General features: G+C 43.6%; 2 protein-coding genes across 4 annotated transcripts in view; one reads left to right on the plus strand and one right to left on the minus strand.

Moving 5' to 3' along the window:
* The window catches only part of LMOD1 (leiomodin 1), a 28,480-nt gene extending 19,181 nt beyond the window's left edge, over window positions 1-9,299 (plus strand). For both annotated transcript variants that reach the window (XM_068269351.1, XM_068269350.1), the window contains exon 3: window positions 8,942-9,299. In XM_068269351.1, coding sequence (XP_068125452.1) covers window positions 8,942-8,968 — 27 coding nt within the window. In that variant the 3' untranslated portion in view covers window positions 8,969-9,299. The remainder of the gene's footprint in view (window positions 1-8,941) is intronic.
* A 6,469-nt stretch (window positions 9,300-15,768) lies between these two features.
* SHISA4 (shisa family member 4) overlaps window positions 15,769-25,686 on the minus strand; it is a 29,173-nt gene continuing 19,255 nt past the window's right edge. Inside the window, exons 2-6 of one of the 2 annotated variants that reach the window (XR_011026313.1) lie at window positions 23,332-23,503; window positions 23,004-23,137; window positions 20,579-20,881; window positions 17,789-18,566; window positions 15,769-17,388 (exon numbers count right to left, since the gene is read on the minus strand). Coding sequence is in view for 1 of the 2 variants with exons in the window: in XM_068269354.1 (XP_068125455.1) it covers window positions 18,532-18,566; window positions 20,579-20,881; window positions 23,004-23,137; window positions 23,332-23,503 (644 nt within the window). In the remaining variant the exon portion in view is untranslated. Of the gene's footprint in view, window positions 17,389-17,438; window positions 18,567-20,578; window positions 20,882-23,003; window positions 23,138-23,331; window positions 23,504-25,686 lie in introns of those variants that run through there. The other variant, XM_068269354.1, reaches the window with a different exon arrangement.

Below are 25,686 nucleotides of genomic sequence, written 5' to 3' on the forward strand. Positions count from 1 at the left end.
CCATAGCCATGGATCCCTCTGCAAGGGCTATTGTTCCGCCAGTGGCACTGCCTATACTGTTGTGTGGGCATGTTCACATCCCTGCATTGGAACAGGCCACATATGTTTTGACATAAGAAACAATTGAGTGTTATAACTATATAGGAAATCTGGAAGGGGCAAGTAATAATGTACTTTAGTTTCATTCTAATGTCCTTTATTCCATGTATGGCCACCAAAACCCCTGACTTGCCTTGGCTTACAGCAGCAGACTATGAGAGGTACGCAGTCTGTCACTAATTTCACTATTTTAGCTTATTGTTCATGCTAACAATTATTTACCCCTGAAAACAAGCATAGTGTTTCCCCACCTCAGGTATTTAATACTGCGATCCATACCCCACCAATGCTAGATATTATACCTGCCTCAATATTTGCATACCCTACCTATGGGCATAGCAATGGCCCTTCAACCCCATACCCCCATGGGGGTGCCAGGGCTAAGGGGGCTGTCACTCTCCCTCCCGCTTTATGCACATACATCACCTCGGCTCCGCTCTCTCCTCATCACTCTGCACCAAGGCAGCATGCACCAGCCACACCATGCATGTCACATGACATCAGGGCCTTATGGAAGAATGCTGGTGCACGCTCCCATGCTACACCCTGGGCATGCTGTTGGCATGCAGATTGAGCAGTGCTTTCAGATTTTCTCAGCGCACATCTGGAAAATCATCCTAACATAAACCACATGCCTTAATTGTGATCATTTTATGGCACTCTCAACTCAGTAAAATAATCAAACCTAAAACTATCTCACAATTGTTTTATATTTTTCTGGCATCATTTTTAAATCATCAGTCTCAGGGAAGTACATTAAGACCTGTGTGTATGGCTAGCATAAAATGTAAATTAGAATCCTCCTTCGTGCACATTTTTTTTTAGAATATTGCTTTGTTTATCACAGCTATACATGGCATTCATTTTGAAAGAATATCTGTATTCTTTTTCACACGTTCATAAACTCTTGTCGATTATATGTACACTTAACATTTTCAAAAAATATACAATGTACCGCTTTACCTGTAGAATAAAATACATTGCTGATTCTGTGTTTTGCTACGGTGTAATCAATGTCCATATGAATCCATTTAGGACCAGAAAAGTAAGATAATAGCAATTTACCTTATAAATATTGTACAGGACCGCATGGGCAGGTCCTGGATGAAAGGTATATTCCCCCTGCATATATTGTATGGTCTCATTAAATCTTGTCTGTATCCGGAAATGAGTCCAGGTTTTTTGGTTAGCTCACTCTACCCGGATACAGACCGGGTTTTCTTACCTGCCCAGCAGGAATGCAGGTGATAAGTCAGGTGCAGACCTGTGCACTCTGGCTGAGTGTATGCAGTAGTGAGCTGCAAGCCTGTGTGTATTCAGCAGTGAGCTGCTGGTGGACTTGTGATACACACCTCTGGAGTAATATCCCCAGCCTTCTGTGAGGAAAAAAAGCTGGACTGTGCAGGATTTGTGGACTTTCTTTTCCTGCAGACTCTTTCTGTGGACAGTTGGATGCTCTTATGTGGCTGAAGTAAGCCTATTTTCATTTGATATTTGATGCTGATTCATGAAGCCTGTTTGTTTTGAGCATTCAATAAATTAACTATGCTTTCAACTGACTGTCTCCTGCGTGCTGGCTGTGAGTCCCAGTCCTCCTGAATATCACAATATGGACATTGTTACAGGTATAATATATTATTGGGATAGCAGCTACATGGAGAATTGAGCTGTTCATAATATATTAATGTCTCTGTCCATGCATAACTCAATAGAGAGAATGTAATGCAAGACTTCAGGTGACAACTGCACCTCATGTTACCTGACCTTTGGGCTGTACAAACCCACACATGTGTGAATAGGTTATGACCTCTTCACAACCTGTGAAAGTAATTATATATTTGCCGCAGTTTCACCAGCAATGCCTCTATACCTCTTGGTGTAGGAACCTCGAAAATAGTACTATTATTTGTTGTAGCTGACTGCTTAAAGTGCACCTGAACTATTGCACAGGACAGAAGGAAAACAGAGAAATGCACCCTGTATAGAGTTTAGCCTGTCTAAGGCCTCGATTCATCATTGTCTTTGAGATAACTTTTTCCAGTTTGTTAAATTACCGAATTCGAAGTTTAGCGATTTCTAGTTGTATTCATCAAGGTTTTTCGGCATTCGGTGTGAATTCGCTAACAATTCGGTAAACATTCGGTAACGTGTCGATATTTCCATTTTACAGCGGTAATTTAACACAAGGCCATAAGATTCCCATGGAATTGTGGGTAAAAGGCAGTCCTTTGAGCACTACGTAGCAACATTCTGAATAGGGCTTTACACCTGGACCAGGATTCTGGAAGTGGTTGGGACAATCCCACAATTTGATAGGAGCCTTTTCTAAAAAATTATAGTGCAGCTAGCAAAATTAGTTAACCCTGGCACTGCCTGTGTTCTCTTACAAGATGATTCAAGAGAAATGCCGATGTCCTGGTATAGCAAATAAATCTATTATCTTACAAATTTATATGGTTGCAGACCTTATTCTTGCCCTTCTGCGCCTTTGAATCACTCTCAGCTGATACATAACCACTTCAAATGGCTCCATCTTCTCTGTCAGCAATGATCTGACAGGAATAACGACAGAGCAGTGAAGGAGATAACTAATCCTAAATGTAACGCTAAACCACGCCCACTTTCTTTTTCATGAATTGCACTGTCTTCCGTTTTAGCGAATCGTTACCGAATCGTTACCGAATGTTCGCTAACAGCTGTAGATAACTTTGATGAATCCTGAAATGAAGTTAACAAATTCGGTATTTTACCAAACTGTTGTTAACAAATTTGCTAAGTGTTGATGAATCGAGGCCTTTCCCCCTCATCTGCGTTTAATCACCACCGTAATTTGATCTATCAGCTGTGTCAGCTAAGAAATCTCCTCTGCCATGGCAGAACAGTTAACCTCTTGAGGACTGCAGGGCTAAACCCCCCTAGTGACCAGGCAATTTTTAGTTTAAAAGGCCACTGCAGCTTTAAGGCCAAGCTGCAGGGCCGCACAACATAGCACACGAGTGATTCCCCCCCCCCCCTTTTCTCCCCACCAACAGAGCTCTCTGTTGGTGGGGTCTGATCGCTCCCCCCATGTTTATTTTTTTTTAATAAATATTTGTTGCCGCTTTTTAAAAAAAAAAAAACCCTCTTCCTTTAAATCCCTTCCCTCCCTCGCTCCCTCCCTCCCCACAGCCGGCCAATTACGGTGATCGGCTGTCATAGGCTTCTGCCTATGAGAGCCGATCGCTCTCTTGTCCCCCAGGGGGACAGCCGTGTCACACGGCTGTCCCTAGTACAGCGCTGCACAGAGTAAATAGACGCCGATCACGCCGTCTAACAGTCTCCCGAGCGGCAATAGCCGCTCGGAGACTGAAGGCGGGGTGGAACGCCGCCCCCCAAGCAGGAGATGTGCGCATCCTGCGCGCGATCTCCTGCAAAACAAAGCCCCAGGACTTTACGCCAATTGGCGTTAGGCGGTCCTGGGGCTGCCGCCGCGGCTACGCCTACCGGCGTGACGCGGTCGGCAAGAGGTTAACTTGTAAACATAGGATGTTAAAAATGTCTGCTTCCAGGAAAACATGAAGTAGACACACTGCAGATGTATTGCAGGATTTGTATGAACTGAAACAAAGAAATGTTTTTCTTTAAAAGTTATTTTGCTGTTGCATATCTTTTAGAGAGAGAGGAAGTTCTGAGTTCAGGTCCCCTTTAAAACCAGGCTGATGTAAACTGCCCTTCTCTTGATCTAATCTCTGGCATGTTCTACATAACTAAATAACTGTTCTCCAATGTTTGGAGGGCTTTCTGCAAATTTTGAAAATGTCATTGCCTAAGCAGTAATATCCAAAACTTTTTTTTTTTTTATCAAAAGCCAAGGTTCGGGGGATTCATGACTTAATCTGTTGTGAATAGAGTCTGGAAAAGAGTCATTTTAGTCATTGGGTGGGTATGGCTATTTGGGTGGGCTGTCCTAATTAAGTGGGTTACAGGTAGCCTAGCCAAATCACCTCACATCTGCACCAAGCTGGAGGAATGCCCAAAGAGTCTTGTGCCCATCAGCACTGTAGTTTTGTGGTAGAATTCTCTGCCCCTACTTGCAGGGTACGCTCTCGTGTCAAAATGCATGGCGATTGCTTTGACTGAGTGGCCAGGGCACAGAAAAGGATATACACGCTGGCTCTCCCTCAAAACTAGTCACCTGAATGGTTGGATTCTCTAGAAGCTAGAATTTGTTTATTAACCTCTTGAGGACTGCAGTGCTTAACCCCCCTAAAGACCCGGTCTTTTATTGTTAAAATGGCCACTGCAGCTTTAAGGCCAAGCTGCAGGGCCGCACAACACAGTACACGAGTGATCCCCCCCCTTTTCCCCCCCACCCACAGAGCTCTCTGTTGGTGGGGTCTGATCGCCCCCCCCCCCCCCTTTGTTTATTTTTTTTTTAAATAAATATTTATGTTATTACTTTTCTATTTTTTTTTTTTACTATTTTCTAATTTTTTTTTGATCCCTCCCACCCCCCAGCCAGCCAATAATGGCGATCGTCTGTCATAGGCTTCTGCCTATGAGAGCCGATCGCTCTCATGTGCCCCAGGGGAAAAAGCCGTGTCACACGGCTGTCCCCAGTACAGTGCTGCGCTGTACATGTAAATGCACGGCGGTTTCGCCGTGTAACAGTCTTCCGACTGAAGGCGGAGCTCAGCTCCGCCCACCAGGCAGGAGATGCTCGCACAGTGTGCGCGCGATCTCCTGCAAACTGCTGCCCCAGGACTTTACGCCAATCGGCATTAGCTGGTCCTGGGGCTGCCGCCGCGGCCACACCCATCGGCATGACGCAGTCGGAAGGAGGTTAAAACTGTACTTTCATTTTAATTTCTAAACATTTTCAAACTTAACATTTACCATAAATGTAATTTTATGGTAACTGGTTGTGATACTCCAGGATTCTTGTGTGCACCCCATGCTCTACTGTAGGGGTGGCCTGCACCTAAACAGGGAGGGTCCTGCTGTGCTCGGAGAGAAGATGGTTAGAAGGTTGGAGGAGTTTTTAAACTAGGACCTGGGGGGTGGGGATTGGGAGCAAAGGCTAAATGGGGATTAAACAGAGTTGATAGACAATGGGATCCTGATTCCTGGTAATATAAAGCTATGTGGGAAGCTCAAAGAGTAATGAGGGGACAAATCATAAGGAGATGATAAAATCTTCTACTGCTTCAGTGTGTGCTACAAAGTAAAGTGTGGTGGTAATAACATAAAATGCATGCTAATCAATGCTAGAAGCCTTTCAAATAAATTGATGAACTAGAGTTGCTGATGATAGATAAAGACTATGATGGCATAACAGAAATATGGATGAATGCTAGCTGTGATGATAAATTTGGAAGATTATAGTGTTTTTAGAAAAGATAGAAGAAATAAAAAAGGAGGTGGGGCTATATGTTTGGTAAAACCTCCTTATCTCCAGTGTTGATGGAAGACATGGCTGAGGACCGTGACAGCATGGAATCTGTATGGGTAAGTGTTCATGCTGGAACGAAGAGTTGCTAATTGCTTATTGGGGTCTGTTATAAACCTCCACACATAAATGACATGGAGAAAGTGCAATTACTACAGCAGATGGAAAAAGCTGCAATAAAAAGCGGGGTCATAATTATGAGTGATTTCAATTATCCAGACATTAACTGGGAAATTGAGGCCACTCGCTCTAGTAAAAGTGACAGATTTATATCAACACTGCACGACAATTACTTAAGTCCGGTGGTAACCAAACCAACCAGGGGAGATGCTCTGCTTGATTTGGTCATTTCAAATAGAACAGATGTTATATCTAATGTGCAAGTTCGAGAACATTCGTGAAATAGTGACCATAATATAGTAACATTTGACCTACTATTCAACAGGGTTGTGAACAAGGGGAAAACTAAAACTATTCATTTTATGTAGGCTAACTTTAAGAAGCTCAGGGACTCGCTGAGACTGGTAGACTGAGATTGTAAACGACAGGGCAAGAACACAAAGTAAATAGCAAGCTTTCAAACAGATTCACAATGACTATTGTAGAATGTATATACTAAACCTTACGGAAATAAAAATTCTAGATCTATAAAAAGGCCAGTATGGATAAATAATACTTTTTAGACATGATGAAGTGTAAAAGGAATGCCTTTAGTGCGCTAAAGAATGAGGGGATTGCATCTGCTCTAAAGAATTATAGGGAATGTAACAACAAACTTGGGAAACTGGAAGCGGAAAAAAATGGATAGTGATATAAAGTCAAATCCTCCAAAAAGTTTTACACATATATAAACTCAAAAAGAAAGAAGGATACAAGAAATTTACAGGATCAGGCAGGAAACTTAATTGTGAAGGACCGAGCTAAAACAGAAATTTGAAATGCTTTCTTTGTTTCTGTCTGTCAAGGTGATGCCTTTAGCTCATAATATGGTCCTGGGTTGTTCCCACTCTACCTCATTCAGCATCAATTGCCTAACAGGAAGGTGTGCAGACACATTTATATAAGATCAAGATAGACAAGGCACTAGGCCTAGGTGGCATCCACGCCAGGGCAGGGCGTTGAAGTGGAGTTCAGTTATCAATAAGCCACTTTATCTTATTTTCTGTGATTCTCTTTCAAGTGGGTCAGTTCCTTATGACTGGCATACAGCTGATGTTTTCCCCTTATTCAAGGAAAAAGTCAGAGCCAGGAAACTATAGACCTGCACAATTGTTTGAAGGTATCATAAGAGAAGCTATACAAAATTATGTCGCACAGAATAATCTTCTTTCAGTTCAACAGCATGGTTTTACTAAAGACAGGTCCCGTCTCACAAACGTACTCAGCTTTTATGCAGTGAATGAAACTTTAGATTTTAGGAAAGCAATAGATGCAGTATATTTGAACTTAGCAAAAGTTTTGACACTCACAATAGCCTGGTGCAGAGAACTGTGTGCAGACAACTGGTTAAGGAATAGAAGTAGGGTTAGGTAAAGGGTGGGGGTCTTAAGCGTTAGGCATTGGTTGGGGGGTTGGTTAGAGTTAGGCATCAAAAGAGGGAGAATGCAAGTAAGAATGGAGTCAAGTTAGGTGTCAGTAAAATATCATATTTTCTAAATATCATTATTCATACAACCCATAAGTCATACAACTCAAGTCCCGCATCGGTGAGGGCAAATAACCAACTATATGTAAATTTTAGTAATGATTCTGTGTAAGTGTAACGATTGTGGAATTCTCTCCGTGATCAGCGCACAAGACGTGCGCTGACACTGTGGAAATCCTCCACAAGCGTGTAATTTGAGGGAACCCAGCAAAAGGTGCAATGCACCTGTAGAGGGAAATTCCTGTCGGCAGGTGGAGCTGTGGAGTGCAGAGGAACAGCTCCTCTGCCCTGCCACAGACGCAAGACAGGAATTGCACGAAGGGAAGAAACGCAGGGCAAGATAGCCCTGAAGGAGAGAGAGCAAAGCGACAGAGGGTATGTGTGTGCACCAATCTAGTCGCCAACCCGCGACAGTGCATACACAACCATGAAGAACAGGAGAGAAGGCAATCGCCAGAGATGGCGATTGCTAACAGCGACACAAGACTGAATAAGCACAGATGAGGAATGTATGTATGTCCACCAATCTAGCCGCCACCCTGCGACGGCGGACACACAACAAAGGAAACCAAGTGAGGACGCAATCGCAAGAGAAGCGATTGCAAAAGAGAATGAGCACAGGGACAGATTGTATGTGTGTGCACCAAACTAGTCGCCAACCCGCAACGGTGCATACACAACAGTAGATATGAAGTAGGAACGCAATCGCGCGAGAGGCGATTGCCAGAGGTGACACAAGGCTACAGCAAGGCAGAGCACGAGAGTAGCAAAGGCACAGCAAATCATACAATGAGAAGATAAGGAAAATAACAAACGCTAACTAAACGCGAACACCGCACTCATTCGCAACAGTGCACGCGTTTATGCGCGGTCTCCGTGTGATAAGCACAACAGAGACAAGCACGCCTAACTAACCACCGACAGACAAACATGAAACAGAGGACGCGAGCACTTGCTTAACGGTTACCCCACCGAGCCTCCAGCAAGCGTTCGTAGCAGACAAGACAGATACACGAAAACAGGAATAAGTGAGAGATAACAGCAAGAGAGATGGAGATCAGACAGATCCACAGCACTAGCGCTAGGCGAGTGCGATCCAGGCAAGACAGATAGAGGAGATAGCTGGTAGCAACCGCTGCTCCAGCTATACTCCAAGAACAAAGATCAGAACGACTTCCTGTCGACCACCGCTGGGACAGAACAATCGCAACAGACAAACAAAACAGATATGCAATCCTAACTGCACTAGGGAATCTGCCTAGTGCAGTCCCAGGAATTACTCTAAGCTAATCTTCAAACAATGAGCAAGGCTGACACTCCAGGAGTGTTTTACAGGACTAACACTTATGACCAGCCCAGATCTGTGATATCACATGGTATATATAGAGCAAGTCTACAAAGGATGTGGCTAGGCAATCTGCATGACAAACGTATGCAAATTCCTCAGCAGCAAGCTGCCAAACTGACAAAAGGTCTCTCTTCCAGAGACCTGCAGAATGCAGACCTGAACAGTGGTCAAAAGGCTGCCTGCCTGCGCAGGCAGCCGAGCGGATCCTCACAGTAAGTAAGGGCTGCATTATAATCCCGTGTATCTGAATATATTTCTGGTTCACAGAGATAAAGAAGAAAAAAGAGAAAATAATTATTTTCATGGCTCCTCCCACTGTTCGGAAGTAAACACATGCAACCATTCTCACTTTTAAGAAGCCAGCACTGTAATTTAAAAAAGTAAAAAGTTTTCTTTTAACATAATGTTTCTTGTTTTATAGGTGGAGGTGCCAAAATGGTTGAGGTAAAGAGAAAAAGTCTTACCAAAGGGAGAGTTTGTTCTCATCTTGGACAATAAAGCATATCCATTTGTTTTCTGAATCCACGCCATTTGTACTGCTTCTTCGGGGCCAATGACAGTCTTATCTAGCCAACATTCCTTATAAGCGCCTTTCTATACCTGGGGTCTGATGCCCATTTACCTGAGTTACATAAAGGACTTCTGAATACCCGATCTATGCTGGCAATATATTGTGGATTTTTATAGGGGAGCATTGTGTACTGCTTCATGGATTCATTTGTATGGTTAGCAAAAGAAAATATTTTTCCACTCTCGAAAATACAGCAGTAATTACAGTTCTACATGGCCCTTTCCCACTTTCTATTACTTTGGGATCTGATGTAGACCTAATCCCTAAACATAGGAATAGTTTCAATATCCATAATATGGCTACAGTGAGCTTCATGTAGGGAAGGAGCAGGCTGTTATACTTCCAAATATAGACAGGATCTAGAAGGTTTTGGTGAGAAATGGGGATCAGTCTTCCAGTTTTGCACGCAATGAAGTGAAAGTGGACACAGCGAGGTTATCTTCTGTGCAAATTGTGTGTCCAAACACTTCTTAGTTCCAGATATTTAAAGAGTGATGCTAGGAATACACGGTACGTTTTGTACTGTGTAATCGAGCCGATGGATCGATTCCGGCTCGTCCCCGCGGGTGCCTGGATCGATTCCTGCTCGTCCCCGCAGGCACTTCTTAGCTTCTCGTTTTCTTCTATTGTCCTGCCCGCGGTATCAAGCGGGGAATCGATCCGGCGGGTGATCGGACACGTTGGGTTTTATCAATCGAGCCATCAGCAGCTCGATTACACGGTACAAAACGTACCGTGTATTCCTAACATAACTTTAGTGAAAAGGGTAAAAATAAATAAATCAATACATTGCAAAGTGAGAAGTAAAAAAATGGAAGAGAGATCAAGAAATGATTGATATTTGCCATGTAATTTATTCATATTGCTTGATCTACAATTAGCCTGCAAGTCATCATCTTTACCACTGGCAGACATGAACAAAAACACCAATTACCATTATCTATAAACAAATGCTACTCCTAAAACTCAGTGTAAATAGCTCCTAATGGGGTACATGAGTTTCATACCTGGGGATATGCTTAACTACAGTACTCAGAAACATCACTCTCTGAATGCCAGTTAGAACCAGGGCTATGAACCAATGGGGAGGATTAGGTGGTGGAAAAGTGTGAGTTCCACTCTAATAAGAGAAAACATTTGTATATTACTTCAGCAATAAGTCTAACATACCAACATCTCTAGAACTACTTATCATTTGACTTGCAGTTTTTATGGCATGTAACCTCTGATTATGTATTTTTCCATCAACAGTCAGAACTTAGCAGAAGCTGCCTTTCAGCAACTATATTTACAAAGACTTTGTGTTGATTTAGTTTCCAATAGTTTTATTGAGAGGAAAAACCCAGGAAGACTGTTATTTTAAAGCTTGTTGAGAACCAGCAATCCCTCCAGTTCCATGCTATACATTGCAAGGATGAGCAACAAATGTTATTATCCTCTTTCACCCATCAAGTGCTCTCATGCACTGTCTGGGTGCTTGCAAGTGCACAGCGCAGGCAATGGAGTGGCGGCCACGTAATGGAGCCTCACTTGCGCACAGCTGCTCTCAGACACAACATGGTGCAATTTTTTTGCTGCCCAGTAATCGCACGTGTCAAGCGCTGACACCAATAGGGTTACTAACACTGCCATTTGGCTGCATGAAATTATAGCGGCTGGAAGATGGGAGGCGAAACAAACGAACAAGCACACAGTTCAGTCCCCTGCCTGAAAGAGGCCCTAATGCAGCTTGTTTATAGCCGCTCCAAAATAGCCATTCCACAGTCCAAAGCTTGAGGCTAGGTTCACAGTGACCCGTTGCATAATGCATGCATTATGATGTATTATAATGACTGTGAACTGCAATGGAGACTGGAGATAGACTTTAATACAAAGCCTGGATGCAGCGAGTTAGAATAATATGATCAGTTACAACACAATACTGTGAACAGGCCCATAAAATTATATGGGAACTGAGTTGACCTGCAGAATTATTCTGCAATGCAACTGACCACTGTGAACAGGACCTGAGACTCAATTACTCCAGGCTGGGTGCAGAAAATGAATAACAAGCAGCTAATTAATTACTCATGCAAAAGGATGGGAATTCATGACAGTCTATAGCATAAAGAGTACAGATTCCAAGCTTGCAATTTTAAGCTTATAATCAGTTTTTGAAATGTATAGCTGGCTGCAAACTGAAGTGTAAAATTAGTAGAATGAAATGACAAAATGACGTGTGCAGCACTGATACGTGTTTATAGCAATTTTGTATGATAGTGCAGTTCAACTGCAAAGCTAACCCTGTCTTTGCTGCATAATCCTGAAACTCATTTTAAAGGTCTTTTAGTGCTACCATTATGCCACATCATTATTACAGCTTGTCAATTCATTGCACAGGTTTTACTGTCTATTTTGTATTGCAATATCCAGAATGAAAATGAACCCAATGCGAGAGTGGTATGGAGGCTGCCATATTTATTTCCTTTTAAGCAATACCAGTTGCCTGGCTTTCCTGTTGGTCCTCTGTATCTAATACTTTCAGTCATAGACACTGAACAAGCAGGAAGGCAGATCAGGTGTTTCTGACATTATTGTCATAACTGACAAGATTAGCTGCATGCTTGTTTCTGGTGTTATTCAGATGACTGCAGCCAAATAGATCAGCAGGACTGCCTGGCAAGGTAACTGGTATTGTTTAAAAGGAAAAAAATATGACAGCCTCCACATCTCTCTCACTTCGGGTTCACTTGAAGTCTAAACCATGGTTCAGTGGAAAAGAGAGCATAGTTCCCTATAACATGGTGCATAAGGCACTTTCTTCTGTTACCCTTTCCAATGTGAACTGGCTAACAGATAACATGGCTTGGCAGCTGTGTGACGACATATAGGTGGGTACTGAGTATCACTGTTATTTAAAGAAAATAAAAGAGTGCACATATATTTTTTTTGAATTGTAAATCTGTTGTGGAGAAAAAAAAAGTATTGTTTCAAAAGCTTAATAAACAGTATAAATGCATGTGTACTGCAACCATTCCACCAGCCTCACTGGAATATGTTTGTCTGGCACTGCTGTGTATATCTGACATGGAAAAGATACTTTATGCTTCAATTTTCCATATAAGGAAATCCCAGCAACTTGCTCTCTATTCACAAGGCAAGGGGAGGGTGAGAATGTTGGGGGATGACATGGCAGAGTGAGAAGACCCAGGAACAAGAAGAAATAGCTGCATCCACTGCAATATATTATCCTTATTAGATGGAAACAGAGAAATATTATGTGACCAGCGAGTAGCTTGGCATCTTCTGGAATTTACAACAGGAATTCCAAATAGTTTTGCACAGAGCTGTTTGGTAAGACAGAAATGCCCAGGACAGAAATGCTTTTATTTTAATACTGCACTGACTGTCAAGTGCCATATCATGTGTTATATACATATCCTGTAAGCACATTCATGTATTTTTAAAAGTATTAGGAGTGATCATTTGTGTATACAACAAGGAATCACATTATAACTTTGAATCATGTTTAACTGATTGGGGACCAAGCGGCTCTGGCCCCTTCAAGGGAATCTGAACAGTGTAAAATTATTTAAAATAAACACATGATGTACCTGCAAATTAATATTACATACTTACCTCGCCGTCCGTTCCTCTCTGAAGCTCACCATTTTCTTCCAACAACAATCCCTTCCAGATTTTGTCAGAACTGAAATATATCAGTTGCTGTCAGTTATAGCTGAAAGGACAACTCATGTGCAAGGTAATGTCCATGTTTCCTTATGGCCCAAGTGGACGATATTACAGTTTAACCACCCTGGCGTTCTGATAAGATCGCCAGGGAGGCTGCGGGAGGGTTTTTTTTAAATTAAAAAAAAACTATTTCATGCAGCCAACTGAAAGTTGGCTGCATGAAAGCCCACTAGAGGGCGCTCCGGAGGCGTTCTTCCGATCGCCTCCGGCGCCCAGAATAAACAAGGAAGGCCGCAATGAGCGGCCTTCCTTGGTTTGCTTACACCGTCGCCATAGCGACGAGCGGAGTGACGTCATGGACGTCAGCCGACGTCCTGACGTCAGACGCATCCGATCCAGCCCTTAGCGCTGGCCGGAACTTTTTGTTCCGGCTGCGCAGGGCTCAGGCGGCTGGGGGGACCCTCTTTCGCCGCTGCTCGCGGCGAATCGCCGCAGAGCGGCGGCGATCGGGCAGCACACGCGGCTGGCAAAGTGCCGGCTGCGTGTGCTGCACTTTATTTGGGGCAAATCGGCCCAGCAGGGCCTGAGCGGCAGGCTCCGGCGGTACTGGACGAGCTGAGCTCGTCCATACCGCCCAGCTGGTTAACAGTGTGCTGACCCGGAAGCTGTTACAGGGTGATTGCCATATTAAAAATGGAGGATGGAGAATTCCATTGATCACAGTGGACAAACAGGAAGCAGCAGCTGAGAAGGAGATTGAGGAGTAGACTACACGGAAGATAAGTATGACGGGTTTATGTTTATTCTGAATTGTAATTTTCAGTTCAGGTTTTCTTTAAAGACTAGAGCCTTTTTTATTTGTTTTTTCCTTTGTGATCACTGTCATTGGCTCACAGTGATCACAGAGTCCTGACAACGGTACGGAGCTCAGCTGTCTAAAGACAGCTGAATGTAATGCAGATGGGGACACTCGATTGAGTACCATGTGACTGAGCCGTGTGATGTTTGGTTTTTGAATGTTGGTGGCTTAGAGGAACCCTGCTCTGCAAAAATGTATTATTTCAAAAACAAGTGAAGTTTCATAAATAAGCAATTGAAAAAAAAAATGGTACAATATCTGGGGTCTGCACATAACAGGATGGCCACACATGGTCCAGCATTCCTTCAGGAACACTTTGCTGTACATACTGTACCCTGTAAGCCTATTTCTAAACCCTGTGCTCCACCTGTAGATGGAAAGTCTGCATCATTTGCCTCCTAGGTGCAAATACTTTATAGCCGAACTCATAATCATTGTGATGTCGCTACCGTTATATCCATTGCACCTATGGAGGCACAGAGTAGCGACTAGCACTGCCGTGCTGAAGCTACCTCCTTCATGCCCATCGCCCTCTGAGAGTGAGTCCCAGCAGCTGAACAATCCATGACCTGGCTCCTGTTCCAGGTTTTGAAGAAATATCTCCATGGACGGCATTTTTCTGTGTGATGAAGACATCAAAGTAGCTGTGATGTCCTGGTTTGGAAGTCAAACAGACTTTTTTTTTAAAGGGGCTAAAGTAATTGCAGGAAAGATGGATAAGGTGTATTGAGCTTTCTGGGTACTATGTAGAACAATGCAAACTTTTTTTTTACTCGACTTTACTTCCCTGTTTAGATAAATAATTGAATGCGGCTTGTAGCACCATACAAGACTGCACCAAAATCATGCTCAGAGTAATGGATAATCACTCTAGATGTTGCATGTTATCCCGTAATGTGCATTGCGCTAATTAGGTAACATGCGTTGCTCCTCTGCCGTAAGTACTGGTAAAACTGCAGTGCGTTGCCTGTGCTCAGCAATTTTAACACTGCTTCATGCATCAGGCCCTATGTAACAAAACAGCTAATATATAATGGGCAGGGCCATATTTCTGGAAAGGTCACAAAGGCTCAGGCTATGGGCAGTTGCAGCCCAAGGGGGCAACTGGTCATGACAAAGAGGAGGCTGCAAATGGGAAGCGCACATGAAAAAGGGAAGCTAATGTCCAGAGGAGCTGGTCATGAAAGAGTGGTGGTGCAGCACATGGATGTTACACAAGGAAAGGGGGCTGGGCATGAAATGGGAGGGGCACTGCTGCACAAGGAAGGGGAGTCACAGCACAGTTTGCCTAGTGGCAGAAAAGTTATTAATCCAGCCTTGGTAATGGGGGAACAAACTATGCATTAATTCTGTTTAAACGGTCCACTATGACAAAAAGGAGACCAGACACTACAAAAGTACCATAATAATATTTTATTTACTGTAAAAATATTGTTGCAGTTCAACCACAAAATACATCCTCTCCATTCACAGAAGAGGAACAACCAAGTTTACCTTTTTCGTTCTTCAGCATCACATGATCTGTAAACAAGTGCATGAATCTCAGTGAACCGGAGATGAAGCAAAATAAGATATGTATACATACTGTATCTACTTGCCATTAGGTGAGAAATTTACCTCCGATTTCTAGAAGCAAAGCATAGGGGGCAACATATAATCAAGTCAGGCTTAAATCTCTGACTTATAGCCTGTTAAATTGCTGCCCCCCTGTGCCAACCATTAGGATCTAGTGCCCCTCACGTGCCTCCATATTACCAAAATCCCTGCCACTGATTTAAGGTAGCCATACACTGGTCGATTTGCCATCAGATTCGACCAACAGATAGATCCCTCTCTGATCGAATCTGATCAGAGAGGGATCGTATGGCTGCCTTTACTGCAAACAGATTGTGAATCGATTTCAGCATGAAACCGTTCACAATCTGTGGTGGTGGTGGTGCTGCCGCCGCTACCCCCCCCCCCCCCCCCGCATACATTACCTGCTCCGCCGGCACGACTCCCCAGGTCTCCGCTGTCTTCTTCTCCGCTCTGGTCTCCGGCATGCTTCACTTCTTCCTGTCTGTGGGAAGTTTAAACAGTAGAGCGCCCTCTACTGTTTAAACTTCCTGCCGGGACAGGAAGAAGTGAAGCATGCGACTCGGAGACCAGACCAGAGCGGAGAAGACAGCGGAGACCTGGGGAGTCGCACCGGCAGAGCAGGTAATGTATTGCAGCTGTATTGCGTTGGTCGTCGGGCACTCGAACGCCGCTAGCGACGCGCTCCCTACCCGCGGGCGATCGACGGTAATTTCCCGCACGGAGCGATCGACGGAAATTTAGTGTGTAGCGTGAACGATGTGACAGCAGATTCGATTCCAGTGATAGAATCTGCTGTCGATGGGCGGGAATCGGCCTAGTGTATGACCAGCTTTAGTGTCCAACCCAACAAGTGCCTCTCTCCCCCGCTGCCTCTGCTGCTTTCTCTGGCAGCCCTGATCACTGCAAGACACAGCCCTGCAACATTTCCCTGCTGTTGGCACACATGTTTATGGGTATATACGGTACCTGGAGCTTCCTCCAGCACCCTTCAGGCTGATCAGGTCCCTCTCCATCCTCTTCCACCATCTGGATCCTCCGCTACTGCTCCCGGTAATCCGGCCAGTCGGAGGGAACTGTGCATGCCCCCTATCGTGCTCCTGTTGCCAGGAGCGTTCTGCACCTGCGCAGTACTACTGCCCAGGCGTACAACACTCATGGCCGTGGGAGCGTGACGGGGCAGCACAAACGGCCAGACTGTGCTGACTGGCCAGATTACCGGAAGCCGTAGCGGAGGATCCAGGAGGCAATAAAGAGGGACGGATCAGCTTGAAGGGGGCTTCAAAGCCCCAGATATGTATACGTTTCTTATTTTACTTTATCTCAGGTACCCTTTAAGATGCCTGTTTACTATACTCCACAACATTTCCAGTGTGCTTAGTGAACCACCATATCCTAGGGGCATTCACAATGGAACACTTATCGTCTCAGATACAGAACTCTGTCCTGAGCGAAAGAACCTAATTTTCAAGGCACAGTGCTCTCACTAGATTGGGGACAGCAGGAAAGGGTTAGACAAACTTCCATTAAGAAAAATAAAGACAACCCTTCTCTGTGCATCTGAGATCGAGAAAGCTAAGCTAAGCTTTTCAAGTGCACAGGAAATGATTTGGAATATAGCAAATAAGGACTTTCCAGGGATCTTTGGTTCTTTTATTTCAGTACAGTTAAGTCCATTTATAAAATGTGTACCTCCCTGATGCAAACCTGAAGTAGAATACAGCATAATGAAATAAATAAGGGTATCTATCATACTAATCCTAAATAGGGTTTAACAATCTTGGTTTGCAGATTAGAGTCCGTCACTGGTGTCAACATGGGCTCGGTATGCTTATTAGGAGCAGGTTCACATTAGGTCTGGGAACGTATCCGAGGCTCAGTTATTAAAACTTGATCAAAACCGGAGCCTCGGATAGCAATGTTAAAAATAGAAGCCTTCTTTACCTAAACAAAAAACGGATCCTTCTGCGTTTGCGGGGACCCGTTTTCAAAACCCGAATGGAAGGTCCGGATCTGCTGCATTTTCCCACACTGCACATGGATCCTGATACACGGAGGGGTAGTGGAGTGCAGTGCAAAAACGGATCTCCCTCTACAAATGCTATTCTTGCACACAAAACAGAGGGAGATCCGCATTGCCTACTGCCTGCTCCTCCCCTTCATGTCACCCCAACAGGTGTCCCCAGGTAGCCTGAGGGGGTAGCAGCCAGGACGGGGGGGGGGGGGGTAGTGGGCACAATGGTGGGGAGGGGGGGGGGGTCGCCCCCCTCCCTCACCTGGGTCCACCGGTCCCCGCTCCAGCTATTTGCGACAAAAGTAAGCGAGCGGGGAAGTTTACCTTTCTTCCTCTGCTCGCTGTGTGATTTCCGGCAATGCCGCCCACTAGAGGGAGGCATTGCAGGAAGTCACGGCAAGCAGAGGAGGTAAGGTGCTTCTCCGCTAACTCGCACGCTTACTTTTGCAGAAAATAACTGGAGGGATGAGCAGTGACAAGGGGGACCCAGGTGAGGGAGGGGTGCCCACTACCCCCCACCGCTGTGCCCACTACCCCCCCCCCCCCCGCCGCCCTGGCTGCTAACCCCTCAGGCTACCTGTGGGACACCTATTGGGGTCCTGGCCGCAGCAATCCGTTTTTGGGGGAGGGGAAAAAAACGCAAACGGATCAGAATCGTTTGCTGCAAAGGGCAGCACAGATCTGTTTGCATTCAGGTTTTCCAGGATCACAGACCGCAGGTCCGTTCTACAAAAGGGCCTAGTGTGGACCTAGCCTTAGCGCCTAAACATGGGTAGAAACCTACCAATCTATTTTCCCCACTGGATCATTTATAATCACACAGACATTTTATGACCAGGTATATTTAAAGAATAGGCAATGCATAACTGCAGTCAGAATCAGCTGCAGAGGGATTTATGTTATGGGTTATTAACTATTAGAAAGAAAACAGGAAAAAGAGAAAAAACATAACTTCTAAGTTGGATTAGTACTATATACGCATGTTTATCTCGTTATGTTATGTTTCTCCAGGGTAACTTTCAGACTAAAATGAGCTGAACTTTACAAAGTATCATAATTATACAAAGAGAAATTAGTAACATAAATTCCATTAGTTATACTGAATGTAACCATGCAACCAAGCTTAGTTCTTAATATCTTTGCAGTGTGCCACATGACAGTGTGTCTTGTTCCGATGGCATGACCAGGCAGTATAGTAGTATGACGAAGGTCTCTGTAACAGTGAGTACGCACACAAGTCACAAAATATGAGGGACAGAAAATTCCTCTGAAAACTTGATGACATTAGAAAAATCAGGCAATCTTCTCATTTTCTTTATGTCATACACCTGGATATTTTGTGTCTGGAGGTGGAACTGCAATTGAGGATGATAAAATATGATTATTGTAATATTCACCTAATCCATTCAAACAGTACTCATTACATCATAATTTCATGATATAATGTCACAAACACATTTCTTGTTTTTTCCTCCAGCGGCTTCATAAAGGCCAGCATAAAAAGTATATTTACTGATCAAGATAAGTCACTTAAATCAAAGCTAGGTTAAAATCAGTCACTAGATTGTTTAGTTGGATGCAGCTGCAGCACAGACGCCTCAGCTGCGAAGTAGGTGATTTGGACGCTGGTAACCGCTTCGTAAAATGGGCACTGCACAGACTGCAATGCTAATAGCGCTATAGTGATGCCCACTGTGTAACTGTACTGCATATACAGTGCACACGGAAAGTATTCACAGTGCATCACTTTTTCCACATTTTGTTATGTTACAGGCTTGCTGTATTCTAGAATGGATTAAATTCATTTTTTCCTCTAAATTCTACACACAACATCCCTTATTAACGTGAAAAAAGTTTACTTGAGGTTTTGGCAAATTTATAAAAATAGCCCCCTGAGAAATCACATGTACATGAGTATTCACAGCCTTTGCTCAATACTTTGTCGATGCACCTTTGGCAGCAATTACAGCCTATCCTTTGCAAGTTTTGCCCATTCCTCTTTGCAGCGCCTCACAGGTTGGATGGGAAGCGGCATTGCAAAGCCATTTTAAGCTCTCCCCAGAGATGTTCAATCGGTTTCAAGTCTGGGCCACTCAAGGACATTCAGAGTTGTCCTGAACCTACTCTTTTGATATCTTGGCTGCATGCTTAGGGTCATTGTCCTGCTGAAAGATGAACAGTTTCCCAAGTCTGATTTCAAGAGCGCTTGGATCAAGTTTTCATCCAGGATGACTCTGTACATTGCTGCAGTCATCTTATCCTTTATCATGACTAGCTTCCCAGTTTCTGCTGCTGAAAAACATCCCCACAGTATGATGATGCTGCCACCACCATGCTTCACTGTTGGAATGGTATTGGCCTGGTGATGAGTGGTGCCTGGTTTCCTCCAAACATGACGTCTGGTGTTCACACCAAAGAATTCAATGTTTATCTCATCAGACCAGAGAATTTTGTTTCTCATAGTCTGAGGGTCCTTCAGGTGCCTTTTGGCAAACTCCAGGCAGGCTGCCATGTGCCTTTTACAGAGTGACCATCAGGTTTTTGGTCACCTCCATGACTAAGACCCGATCAATCAGTTTAGATGGCTGGCCAGCTTTAGTAAGAGTCCAGGTGATTTTTTATGTTTTTCCACTTACTGATGCCACTGTGCTCATTGGGACCTTTACAACAGCCTGCCTGGTTTTTGCCAACAAGAAGAGGATGCGGTGGAAGAGGGAGGGGGCTAGAGGGAACTCCAGGTATGTTTATTTTATAGCTGGTGCCCCATCTCTGGTACACTTAAGTATAAAAAAGGTTGGAAAGGCCGCTACACACACACTCACCCCAATTGGGAGCAGGAAAATCACATGCCAGTCTATCGAATCCAAACAACATTCCGCTCCATCAAATGGCATAGAAATGTGAAAAATCTTTATTCTTCAATCCAACATATAAGCACACAGATAAGAGCTCACGCGTATCGGAACAAGAATGGCTCCTTAATCATAGCTTCATTGATTAAGGAGCCATTCTTACTCCGATACACGTGATCTTTTATCTGTGTGCTTATATGTTGGATTGAAGAATAAAGATTTTTCATTTTCTACGCCATTTGGTGGAGCGGAATGTTCTTTGCATTCGATACACTTTAAGTATAGTAAGATCAATTTCAAATATATCTATAACTTAAAAAAATATACTGGCAGATACCAAATGAAAGAAAATAATATTATTAAGTATAACATTACTCAATGTGTAGTCTTTGCAGGGAAGAAAGACAGGGCTGCACTATATAAGCTGAATTATACTGGTTTATAAGCTCTTAACCCTTCCTTCACAACAAAAAAAGTGGTTTAAAATTTGTAGTTTCAAACAATATATAACTTACCAATTTGACTGTACATTGGTGGTGCTGGAGCATAGCCAGAATACTGAGATGTTGGGGGGTATAAAGGCACAGGTTCATATCCAGGCTGAGATGGAGGGAGGTTAGGGTCCATTGGATAAGGTGGTTGTGCTGGGTATGGGGGTTGCATTGGGTATGGAGGCTGCATGGGATACTGTGACTGTGGGGGATACTGTTGCTGCATGGGATACTGTGGCTGTGTGGGATACTGAGGTTGTGTGGGATACTGTGGCTGAGTGGGGTACATTGGTTGCTGTGATACCCCTGCCATCTGAATTTCTTGAGCTAAAAAAACAAAAAAACAAAAAAAACCAATTACCATATAGAAGGTTTATATTCATCCTTCCGCATAAAGTTATCAGCATATGGAAAGAATAGACAAATCCTCTTACATAACTTCACATAATTTATAGCAAGCAATGTGAGGGATTTTTTTTTTACTCGAAAATGCATTTTGCATTCTTTACATTTCTGTTCAGTGACAGAAGTTAATATGAGAGCTGAAATATGACTTTTTTGATTAGAGGCACCAGTGGACAAAAGATAACATGACGCATTCCAAAATGATCCTTCTTACTCCCATCTTCTATACATTCTCCAGGTGCCACATAGTGGTAAGCCGTAGCACGGGTCCAAAGAAATGTCAGAGAATTATGGCTTTGCCACAACACAGCAGATAACTGAAAGACTACCAACGCCAGCTCGAAGCAGGAAATGTGGGTTCCTGCTAGCAGCTGAACGCTGGGCAGCGCCGCCATAGGCGCAATTGTAAATACACTGTGAACTTTGGGGCCGCCCGCAATGCACAATACAATATTTATCATACTGTACACTGCAATTTTCAGTGTAGTCACTATTTATAATGGCGCCCGAAAATTATCATTTTTGCGCCTGTTTTTGCGGCGAGGGTCAGTTAAGGTTAGGTGTGTGGGGAAAGGTTAAGGTCAGCTGTGTGTGTGTGGTGGTGGTTAAGATTAGCCATGGTGGGGGGGGGGGGGGGGGGGTTAAGGTTAGGACTGGGAAGGCTATATGCTGTGGGCACCCATGAAGCAGCCCACGTGCTACCGCTTCTGCTGCAAATACTCTGCACAGGGGAGCACAGTACAAGGAGTCCCCGACATTGTCGCGGGTCGGTGGCCATTCGTTTCGGCGGCTTCTCGTAAGTGGAGGACTGTATTTGTACCATAAGACACAGTGACTTTTTCTCCACACTTTAGGGGAGGAGAGGAAAAAGTGAGTCTCATGGTCTGAAAAATACGGTACTTACATTTGAATCAAAGGTCTGGTTTCTGTTTACTATTTACAAAATGTCATACAATGCATATTCAAAACATCTGCTTATAAATAAAGTCCATCTATCGCGGTGCACACTAGGGATCAAGGCATCCATAATCATACGTTTTTGGTTAAAGGATAAAGCTGGACTGAAGTTTTCTGACAACCAGCACTGCAAATAGGTACCTCTCCAATTAGCATGAATATGTGGATACAATATTTTTATTTGCACAATAAGAGCTTTTTGCAGTGCAACAATATAAATAAAAGGATTATTTACAGAAGAACAATAACCACTGTATGTGTGTTCCAGAGACTACAGAGGTTAGGAAAAATGATTGTTCCGAAATCTGTACTCTGCCATTAGCAGTCACTGATTTGTGATTAAGGGACCACTATGGCGAAAAATTGTACAATTTTAGGCACATATAAATAAAATGGACATTTCTACCAGAATTAAATGCACTATAAATAATTTTTTTCCTATGTTGCTGTTGCTTACAATAGGTAATAAAAAGCTGACAGCTTTGACATATTTTGGACTAGTCCATCTCCTAATGGGAGATTCTCAGTATTACCTTTATTCGTTACAAAAGCACACACTGGAAAGGATCTATGTAAAGATGTCAGCCAGCTTCCCTACTTGTTTGCCCATATATTGTCAGCTGGACTGAGCAGCTACAGTTCAATAAGTGCTTTTGTACATAAAGAAATAACTGAGAATCCTGTATCCCGGATCCCATATGAGGAGTCGGACTAGTCCAAAACCTTACAGATCTGTCAGATTTTCACTACCTACTGTAAGTGACAACGGCATTGAAATAAAGTAATTTTACTCTGGGAGAAATGTACATCTCTATGTATGTATTTAAGAAAAAAATGTTTTGCAATGGTTGTACTTCAATGACCTAGATGGCCATCATCTTTGACAGGACAATGTCTACATCTTAGGAGCCTGTAGCTGCAGGAAAACTTGAACCCTAACCTGTCACATGATGGGAACAGGCATGGTGGTGCCTCTATGCAGAAGCTGCTAATAACAACGTTTGCCAGGAACTACACTTTAAAGGCAAGTTGTAAGATGAAAATTATAGAATCAAATTAGAAAGCTTGGTTTGATTGCTTGTCTTACCTCTATATGGGGTTGAACGCTGGTGCCGACGCTGATACAAATAACAGCATGAACACATAAAGCAGCAAATAAGTGTTACAATCACCACAAAGAAGAGTAGCACTGCAAACCCAATGCCAGCAATGGTCTTCGGGCTGTTCCAAAAGGGAAAAAAAAAAGGATTATATTGAGATGCATGTATGAGATTGCAAACACCGTACCAGAAATAGTGTAAAATTTATCATCAAAAGAAATTAAAATATTACAGCCCAGTTCCCAGGAGAATAATTAATCGAAAACATCTTTATTATTGAATAATTGAAAACTAAAAAAAAAAAAGACAAATTACCTAAGAGCAATACAGCCCTTTTGCATCCTCTCGGTGATCATATTTCTGTATTCCATACAGCAATATCTGTTGTGGCAGTCTCCACAGCAAAAAGTACCCCAACGGCAATCTACTTTAGGATGCCAGCTACCACTGTGATCCTGATACAAAAGGCAATCTTCACCTGCCAACACTGCAAAGGAAAACAAGAAGATGAATTCAAGTGACACTGAAGCGGAAAAAAAACAACTCATGATATAATGAATTGGTTGCATAATACATATAATTAATAGAACATTAGTAGCAAAGAAGATAGTGTCATTTTTATTTTCAGGCATATAGCTTTTTTATAACATTGCAGCATTATCTAATAATTGCAGTTTCCACAATACACTCAGCATTTTAAATGATTTCACAGAGCAGGCTACTGACCCTTTGAACTTTTCTCTGCAGAAAAGCCATAAACAAAGAAGAAACAATGAGAGACAGTTGAGATAAAAGCTTCAAAAGACAGTGCTGTCCACCACAGAGCTCACAGAAGCTCCTATGCATAGATAAAAACTGAAGTTTCTTAACTCTTCCTGTACTGGAAACTGTGAGACTCATATCCGAGCTAAAAATGATTTTTTTCTTAGAAGTATTACGCATACAAATCATTATATCATAAATTTATTTTCACTTCAGATTCCCTTTAAGTACAATGAATACAGACTTTATTCAATAATGCCATCAAGCAGCAGATAGGTAAAAAGAAACGCTGAGTAAAAAAAAAAAAAAAAAAGCCATGTTGTAGCTATAACAATGGAAACTCAGAAAACTCATCACCTCAACTCATCAGAGAACGAAAGTGCCGACAATTTTTGTTGTTGTACTGACTTCATGGCCCTGCTACAGACATTCATTTTTTTGTACCAGCGGCAATTCTTCCTGGACAGTAGATGGCTGTAACTGGGTCTACAGGTTTCTGCTAGTTCTAAGCCAATGGTTCTGCTGGACATTTTGGCTTTACAGGGAAGTAACATTGGCCATTTATTTGTGCTTCTTCAAAATAACGTGACCAGCACAAATTAACACTCCAGTCTACTTGGAAATGTTGTGACTCCCTTGATGATATTATAAATGGGAACCTCAATGAATATGTGGCCACACTTTGATGAAGCCCTGATAGGGCGAAACCACGTAGGTGGGTGGATCTAAGACAGAGGGGAGTGTCGGACCTCCGTAGCCCTGTTGATCACCGCTGATTCCTGCTAGGTGTGGATGTGCAATGCGGGTGGATCACGGGCATGATTAGTGGCTTGTTGCGCAAACATACCCTCTCAACTCTCTAAGTCACGCAGCGAGCTGCACTTACACTGCGAGATGCTGAGCACACACGTGGGAGCTGTCTGAGACTTGAGTCTTGTTGCTATGCTTAGGAGTTCTGGTTCACCATGAACTTGCTGGGCAATCTGTAACTCTTAGGGCCCTTTTACACGTAATGCATTGTGTGTTAGTACACGTTTTTTCATAACAGTGCATTGTGAAAAAGATTTCAGTTAAAACGTGTATAGTGGAAACTGTGCCATAGGAAAACATGGGCATTACTTTGAAAATCAGTTTTCTTTCAGTTATAACTGAGCGCAACTGATTAACTACCTGGGGACCGCCTAACACCGATGGGCGTGGCCGCGGCGGCAGCCCCAGGACCGCCTAACGCCGATTCACATCAAGTCCTGGGGCTGCAGTTTCCCAGGGAATGGCTGAGCGCATGCGCGATCGTTCCCTGCCACTTCACAGAATGGAGTTTCGATCGCGGCTAGCAGGCTGTTTGTAAACGAAAGGGGAAAGAAATCCCCTTTGTTTACATCCATACAGCGCTGCAGTCCCCGGCAGCGCCATACGAGATCGGCGATCCCCGGCCTCCGATTGGCTGGGGAGCACCGTCCTCTCATAGGCTGATGCCTATGAGAGGTGGAACAGGACATATCGCCGTCCTGTTCAATTCTGTAGGCAGAGGGGAAGGAGGAAGGAGAGGCAGGGAGACGGGGAGAGAGAGAGCCTCAATGAGGCTGAAGTAAAAAAAATAAATAAACAAACTGCCGCAGCGATCGGACCCCTCCGGCGGCATGTCCCCTTAGGGACAAAAAAAAGGAGGGGAGTCCGATCGCTGGGCTCCATAGCTGGGCTGTGCAGGAGGCTGAAAAGCCTGCACAGCCCAGTGCAACAAAAAAGGGCCTGGTCGTTAGAGGGAGTTAGCACTGTGGTCGTCAAGTGGTTAAGTGTAAAAGGGGCCTTATTATTCAGACAAAAGGTAATCACCCACGCATTGACGGGATATACAGTGGTCAAAAGTGCAATAATCTGTGAACATTGTTGTAAAAAATTACTTTTGCC

Source organism: Hyperolius riggenbachi, chromosome 2 (assembly GCF_040937935.1).
Source record: "Hyperolius riggenbachi isolate aHypRig1 chromosome 2, aHypRig1.pri, whole genome shotgun sequence".
In the NCBI taxonomy this organism is placed as follows: domain Eukaryota; kingdom Metazoa; phylum Chordata; class Amphibia; order Anura; family Hyperoliidae; genus Hyperolius; species Hyperolius riggenbachi.